Source organism: Cricetulus griseus, chromosome 5, assembly GCF_003668045.3.
Source record: "Cricetulus griseus strain 17A/GY chromosome 5, alternate assembly CriGri-PICRH-1.0, whole genome shotgun sequence".
Taxonomy (NCBI): Eukaryota; Metazoa; Chordata; class Mammalia; order Rodentia; family Cricetidae; genus Cricetulus; species Cricetulus griseus.
This window is the reverse complement of record NC_048598.1, coordinates 122032279-122040617: the sequence shown is the minus strand read 5'-3', so window position 1 is coordinate 122040617 and position 8339 is coordinate 122032279. Positions and strand designations below refer to the sequence as shown.

The window sequence follows — 8339 nt, the reverse complement described above, 5'->3', positions numbered from 1 at the left end:
ACGATCACCGAGAGCTTCTTTTCTTTCTCTTAGCATCAGAAATGATATGAACACCCTAAAAACGAATCTATCTTCTTCACTGCTTATAAATCAAATCCAAATGCTTCATCCAGAGACCCCTGGAATTCCTCCTAGACATCTCTCACTCCCACAGCCACAAAGTCAAATCATTGTGCCCCAATACACCTGAGATGTCAAACATCACAGTTCTGTGTGCTTTTCTAGCCTTGACCTAATAATGTTTCTTCCTCCTCATGCCCAAATCCTGCCCAACCTTAAGGGTCCTCAAATGCTATTATATGCCTATAAGGCCTCCTTAGAGGAACTTCTTGTTCCACTACTTTCCAACCGCTGCCTGGTCCAGTGACTGCTAGAGGGGAGAGTGTCATTCTGCAGTAAACTAGGCACTTCTGGGGTGCTGGGGGCGGGGAGTAACTTGCCTATTTTCATCTGCCTATGGGCCTCCGCCAATCTCCAGCACACAGCTGACACTCAAGATCGAAAGAATGAAGGAGAGGAACCTCCCCAGGAAGGGCACGGAACTGTCAAGTAATGGAAACTGGAACCCTGTGCCCGCCAAGCCTGATGACCAACAGTAACAGGTGTTTCCATTCTGTGATTCATTCTGCATAGCTGCGCACGCACATAGCGTAAGCACACACACAGGCTCCCCAAATACAACGCCCCGCACGCAGACGTGCACCCAGTGTCCTGCGAGCCCGGGAGACACACCTCAGCGACAACCTGGATCCACAAAGGGGAGGCACTGCCACCTAAAATAGTAATGTCTTACTGCAAACAAAACAAGCAATGGCTCCTGCCTATTTTTCATTGCTTCCGTCGCACCTTTCTCTTTAGTTCTAAAGAAAGCTATTGGGGTGACCCCCCCCCACACACACACACACCCGTCCTCCCCATACACACGCACCCCTCCCCCACTGCTTCTTTCAGCCACAGCGCGCCTCGGAAGGATGGATGAATAAGAACCAGGGGGCCCTCTCTATCGTTAATCCTCCCCTCCTTTGAGCAAGCCCAGCTTCTTCCGGGTCAGCGACAATCACCACCACCCCAGTCAGGCCCACTGTCCCCTGCACCACGGCCAGGCGCTCTCAGGGTCCGGTAGCCAGTGGCGGCAGGTTGCAGGAGCAAAGAAGGGCGGGGACGAGGGCGGGCGCCGCGGGAGCGGGGGCGGGGGAGGGAACTGGGAGGGGAGCGATCTCAGGAGGAGGGAGCAGCCTCGGGCGGCTGGCGACTAGAATGGGAGTGCGGGGCAAGCGCGCGGCGCCCAGGGTCACGGCCGCCGCCGAGTCTGCGGGGCGCGAAGCCAGCGCCCGGCGCTTTTAAAGCCGGGATCGCGGCGCGCTCCAGGCACGGGCGGCGGCCGGATGGAGAGGAAGGGCTTGGCGGCCCGACCCTCGGGGAACCCTAGCCCGCCCGCGCTGGGCGAGGGGCCGCGTCCCGCGCCGCCACCGTGCGTCCCGGGTGGCGGAGGAGCCCCAGATCGGGGCCAGGCTGGGGCGGCGGCCGAGCCCGCGGAGCTCATCCGGCGCGCGCACGAGTTCAAGAGCCAAGGGGCACAGTGCTACAAGGACAAGAAATTCCGCGAAGCCATCGGCAAATACCACCGAGCGTTGCTGGAGTTGAAGGGGTTGCTGCCGCCCCCAGGGGAGCGGGACGCGCGGCCAGCTTCCCCGGCCGGGGTCTCCAAACCCAGCCATCTCTCGGAGGAGCAGAGCAAGACGGTAGAAGCTATCGAGATCGACTGTTACAACAGCCTGGCAGGTGAGCCGCGCCCCGCCGCACCCCCCCCCATGTCCCTCCTTTCCCAGGCCTCCAGGGGCCCCGTGGGCCACACGTCCCCTGCTGGCCCCGATCTATTGCCTCTGGGTCCCAGAGCACCGGTGAAGCACACCGTGGCGCTGACTCCCTCTTAGGAGTGCTCTAGGGAGGAGACCTGGGAGGGAGGCGCTTGAGAAAAAGTGTGACTTTCAAGATGATGCCTTCCAAAGGCCATAGTCATCTATTCCCTTACATACATGGTAAATCTTACCTTTAAATAGCTGGGCAAACGGAGGGCGACCCAGTGGGTCTGGCGGCAACAGCTACTGCTCACGGGCGAACCTGGGTCCAAAATATAGAGGCAGTGCCCAGACGTGCCCCACAAGCCATGGGTTCTAAGGGCAGTCAGTGCACCTGCCTGCCCCACTCAGGATCACTGGCTCCAAAGTTGGCCTATGTCTTCCTCTAAGTATGCATCCCGGTGGGAACTGGCTTTCTCCCAAGTGCTCTTGCCCTGGTAGCAAAGGGGATTTTTCCAGGATGTCCTCAACATCCCGAGCAAAATGGATTCTAAAAATGCCACTTTCTTCTCTCTGGGTCTTGCTGGTTGCTCCAGGTTGCCAGCAGTCTCAAAAGCCCCTTGTTCATGGTAGGTCTCTAGCCCTTTTGGTCTTATACATGAGGCTCTTCTGTTGGGCTAAAGACATACATCTCACAGTGCACTTTAGAGATGAGGTTAATGTATATATTTGGTATAAAATATTTAAAGTCAGAAAGAAAACTCTGGGTCTTTCAAAGGACTTCCTGTGAATTGTGGGAAAACAGTGGCCTAAGCAACTGCCTTACTCCAACCCGGTGTTCTGGGATTTGAACATAGTCAAGCTTTTCTTGTAGAATAAAAGGGCATTTCTTCTTTTCCAACCTCGAAAGTTGCCTGAACTAACTGTGGCCTGTTCCAGCAAGGGGGTGGGGGGAGGGGCAGGAATGACACGGTGGTGGAAGTGTCTGGAGGTTGAAAATACTACAGCCATCAGGCTCCATTCAGAAGTGTAGAACTGCTGTTGCTGTCCCCTTGAGCTTTGAGCACCAGCCTCCCTCTGCCTTCACGTTATGCCATGTTTGAGGTCATTTTTAGGCAAGGGCTCAACCACCATGCTACTGTGCCCCCATCAGGGATCATCTTTACTAGGGTGAAACCCAGCCTGGGGAGACACTTTATATGTTGTGAAGTAACTTACAACGTAAAGGATTATTACCAAGGGGACTAGCAGTGCAGTTACAGAAATGGTGACATTGGTCCCGGTATCACAAATAATGGCACCACAGAAAATAATGGGGTTGAAAGATGGAATATGTGAATCCATAAAAGGCTACTTGATTCCTCTGGTTTCCTGGCATACTGGCTTCTGCCCCGATGAATAGTTAAAGGGCAGAGCAGCTGTGGGTGGAGGCAGAGGCACTCTGGATGGCTAATGCAGTGATTTTGGAGTGCTAATGCAGCCTGACTTCAGTATTATCCACAGGCCTTCTAGAACCACATTCACCCCACGCTTCTGGCTAGCGGCCAGTAAGTAGCTAGCACCACCTGCCCCCCCACTCCCCCCAACCCCACAAGTAGTTACATTTCCATGGAGAAACCCAAGATGTGTCCTTGGTCAGGCCAGCCCAGTCAGGGCAGGGCTAAGGTCTAGTCAGCCCCTCTACTTCTCTCTGCACCACCCAACACTTTGGAAAACTTCACTGGTGACAGAATGGAAAGAGACCCTGGGAGACTTTCCCTGGTGCTGCCATCTCTGGGGCCCATCACTTACTAATATTAATACTTCAGCATGTGTACTACTAGGTATCTACGTGCACTTTTTTTTTTTTTTTTTTTGAGACAGGGCTCACTATGTAGCCCTGGCAGGCCTAGAACTATGTGATCAGGCTGGCCTTGATTTCAGAGGTCCTCTTGCCTCCAAGTGCCAGGATTAAAGGCATGAACACCCCCTCATACACACACACACACACACACACACACACACACACACACACACACACACACACGCTACTGAAAGAAATATGGCCATCTGTTTGCAGAAGGGTATCCCAAGGCTCCAGAGCCATCTATCTCCAAGGGCAACGCCCTTGCTATCACAACTTGATGCAGAAAGTTAGCATCTTCTGAACCAATCCTGCTAACTGGTACCCAGACTCATGTGGGCTCTCAAAGCTCTTTGGGGAGCCTTCAGTCCTGGTAATCAGGAAAGAAAAGTATACAGTACCTTGATTCAAGGCTCTTATATCATCAGATCTCACATAACCATGTGAGTGATGACAAGATGAACAGTTTTGTCAAAGTCAAAGTCTACACCCTGTGTGGAACATTTGTCACTTGGCAGGAAGGCTCCACACAGAAATCACTTTGATGAGAAACTTGTTATTGCTCTCCTTTGGGTTGGTTCATAAAATCAGTTCCCAGTCTCTCTGAAGTCCCAGCTAGTAGCAAGTGATCCTTTTTCATGGTATTATCAAAGTAGTAGATACCTATATAGATGTTTTCTTCTAGAAAAAAAGCAAAACATAACTTTTAAAGCCATACAAATAAGAGTGCTAAACTGTGGACTTAAAAGTAGGTGTGTAAATATTTTTAATCAGTATTACTTGGGAAATAAAAATATAGCAACCACAAAAAGAAAAACATTTAAAGAAATGCAGAACAACCTCTAACTTTACTACCTCAAGAAATCCATATTTAGCCTGCAGTGGTGCCACACGCCTTTAATCCCAAAACTTGGGAGGCAGAAGAAGGCAGATCTCTGAGTTCAAGGCCAGCCTGGTCTACAGAGTGAATTCCAGGACAACCAGGGCTATACAGAGAAACCCTGTCTCAAAAAGAAAAGAAAAAAAAAGAAAAGAAAACAAACAAACAAACAAACCTGAGTTGGATGTGTACATGTATGCACGTGTGACGTGTGTGTGTGTGTGTGTGTGTGTGTGTGTTTGTGTGTGTGTGTGTGTGTGTGTGTGTGTGTATGTTTACAAAGCAAGGCTCCTCACCCTCCTGTGTATACAATCACATGTCCTGCTCTTAATCCCACTTATCATTGTGTCAGAAGTATTTATATGATTCATTAAAATATTCTCATGAAGATTATTTTAAACACAAAGTAAAAAATTTAAGTGTGTATTATAAACGGAGATTCACCAATACGTAAGCAGATAGGGTTCGGGTGTATTTATTAGGTAAATATGCTTTACTTACAGTGCACCTAGCCAACCGACAAGAAAGCAGAGCAAGTGGAAGCAACAGCCAGAAAAGAACTTTCCCACTTGTGTCCCTTAAGCCTGTGACTCTTAAGCTATACTCATGTCATCCTGTCCACGCCCTAAGGGGCGTAGCCAGGTATACCTGTAGCCAGCCCCCAGGAGGCGTGGTCAGGGTGCCTCCTACAGTGTATTTTCAGTTATCTTTTGATAGAAAGGAAAGAAAAAAGACTTGCGTTTTTCTAGCTATGGCTAGCACAGTGCAGCCTGGCCCATGACAGAGCCTTTACCCTGAGTCCTGGCTAACAGGAAGTAGTAGGCAAGAGCAAGTTCATTCTGGCAGAAAAGCATCTGACCCTTCCATCAGGGTACTTGTGGCCCCTGGGCAGCCTGATGATGTGGTTCTTAAGGTGCTGTCCTCCACACAAAGCCAGCCATATGTAGAGATAGAGCTTGACATTGGGAAGGGACTTAGAATAGCCCAGAACTACCTAGAGAATTAGGCTGTGTTGCTAATGGCTATATTCTCCAAACAAGAGCCTGTGGTGAGGCATCTAGAGAAAATTTAGGCTCAGGAACCCATGTACTGTCTATAGAATTCTCAAGAACACACATTTGAATGTTCCTGGGAGTCCAAGAAGGGTATACAGACAGTCTGTAAATGGCCCCAGGTTATTGCCTGTTCTGACTCAGATTTCATTTTTTGGTAGGAGGACTCTGGCTAGCTGCACAAGGCTAATAGATGGGATTTTGTATGAATTGTTCTATGGAAAATTCAAAGGAATCAAATTTTCTCCTTTCAGAATTTCAATAGACAAGCTAACCTAACCTGCCTAGGAAGACTGAGGAATCTGAGCCTTACTGAGGTCACAGAGAAAGCATGCATTTGACTGTTGGTTGAGTCTTGTTGACCCTGAGCAAGACACATGATTCTCCTGGGCCCTTGGAATCTCGTGAAGGGTAGAACATTTCCTTTTAGGGCTCTGAAGGCTACATCTGGGGTATGTCTACAGAGATGCACCACACATTCCTTTATTGATATTATCAAGTGATGCTCAAGATTTAAATGGTAGTAGTAGGAATGGGTACCATTGGGTCCAAACAATGGCTAGAAATTTGTGTCCTAATATTCCTCATGACCTGCAATAAATGCTTACCATTTTGTTCTACTGACATTTTTCCATCTATTTAGAGCTATGTTTAGGAGACTTGTTTTGTCTTACCAAAGGGTAGACAGTATCATATTAGTCTCAACTGAAGGCCCCAATATAAAAGTATGACAAGGCCTAGGGGCAAGTTTGTACCAAGAGAAATCCTGGGATAGTGTCCTCTAAAACTAACTTTACTGGTTCTAGTAGACATGACTTGAAATCAAGAGGTCAGGGCTGGGCACATAATTTACAGAGCTTTCCTAATTTCTTGTCAATTTGTTACAAGCCAGAATCATTTGGAAAGAGGAAACTTCAACTGAGCAAATGCCCCCATCAAATTGGCCTATAGGAAAATCTGTGAGATATTTTCTTGATTATGATTGATGTGGTAGGGCCTAGCCCATAATGGGCTGGTGGTCCTGGGTTGTATAAGAAAGCAGGGTGAGTGAACCACAAAGAGCAAGGCAGTAAGCAGCACCCCTCCATAGACTCTGCTTCAGTTCCTACCTTCAGGTTCCTGCTTGAACCCATGCCCTAGCAACTTTCCCTGTGTGATGAATTGAGTTTGGGATGAGCTAGCCCAAATGAACCCTTTCTTCCCCAAGTAGCTTTTGCTCATCACAGCAATAGGAACTTAATTTTGACAAGAGCCTGGCACAACATGAAAATATGAAACTTAAGCCAGGTGGTGGTGGCACATGTCTTTAATCCCAGCACTCAGGAGGCAAAGGCAGGTGAATCTCCAAGTTGGAGGCCAGCCTGGCCTACAGTGTAAGTTCCAGGACATCCAGGGCTACATAGAGACACCCTGTCTCAAAAAACAAAAACCAAAGAAAAGAAAATATGGAACTTGTTCAAAAAATCAGGGAAATCATATTACTAATGATCCTAAAAATATAAAAATTTTACCTGGGACATGACTTCAGCCCAATACTAGGAAGATTAAGGCAAGAGGGTCATGAGTTCAAGGCTAGCTCTCCTAAACTAGCTTGGTCTACATACTGAGTTCAGGGCTAGCCAGCCTGGTCTACATAGGCATCCAGAATTGGCCAGTCTGGTCTACATACTGAATTCAAGCTGGATTGTTTCAAAAATGGCCCAACCAAAACAAGACAAAAGATAAAACTTTTGTTTCATGGTTTCTCTTTCTTGGCATGTGATTTTTAAATTTGCTATTTACTGTCATTTCAAGAAAGGAAAGTTAAATTTTTATATTGGAATGAATTTTACCATTCATCTGTGTTTTGTATGATGTCAGTTTTAAGTGCGAATATGACAACTTAACTTGTATGTAGAATCAAAAATCACACAATTCATATTTTATAGTTCCTACATGCATGCATATTTATTCCTACTTGAACAGTAGAAATGTTGCACAAATGAACTGCTTTTATTTAACTTCCTTGCATGTATATTTTCTATGCAGATGCTGTATGCACACTTTCCACAGGGTTTTCTAGTAAGTAAGGAAAGAGGAAGGAATCATGGATTACCCATCTTTTCCTTTCTTCCATTTTCAGCATAAGTGGTTGGCTAAACCAGAGATTCAACAGAAAAGGGAAGGAGATGATTGGCTTTTGTAAGACATTTGCGTTACTTAGAACATGCCCCCCTTGCTCCGTGCCCCCTAAAATAGAAGAAGTTTCTTGTTTAAGGGAGAGTGTGGTCTCTTGGGTTTGCCATTGTGTCCCCTTAAAGACCTGACACCTTTACCTGTGTCATGGACGTGTCAGAAGTGTGTGCTTTTGGGTGTGTGAATTCATATGTGAATGGGGCTTCAAAGCACAGTGTTGCACTTATCTCTTGTGCACTTATCTTATGTGGTGTCATCAAACCTTCCCTACAAATTGCAAGCTCAAAATTGTTAATAATTTGAAGAGGGCACCAGAAGAATCTAAAAGCAAGCACTAGAGCCAGGGCCCTAGGCAGCTTCATCCGTGGTTTGCCTTTGAAGTCAATGCTCAATGAGACTGTAGGAGATGACTAAATGGATACATCTAAAATATACAAAACTGGATGTAGATTCTGAGATGAAGTCTTAAGAAAAAGCATTCAGTAAAAACAGACGTGGAACTAGGCAGCCTAATATAGAGGTGGAGGAATTACAACTGGATGGCAAGGTGAGGAGATCTTCAAAGACTCGTTAGTAACAAACCATTACCA

At 47.3% G+C, this 8339-nt stretch overlaps 1 protein-coding gene across 1 annotated transcript in view; it reads left to right on the top strand.

Moving 5' to 3' along the window:
• The first annotated feature begins 1385 nt into the window (after positions 1–1385).
• The window catches only part of Ttc9 (tetratricopeptide repeat domain 9), a 33113-nt gene continuing 26159 nt past the window's right edge, over positions 1386–8339 (top strand). The window contains exon 1 of the mRNA XM_027418423.2: positions 1386–1782. Coding sequence (XP_027274224.1) covers positions 1386–1782 — 397 coding nt within the window. The remainder of the gene's footprint in view (positions 1783–8339) is intronic.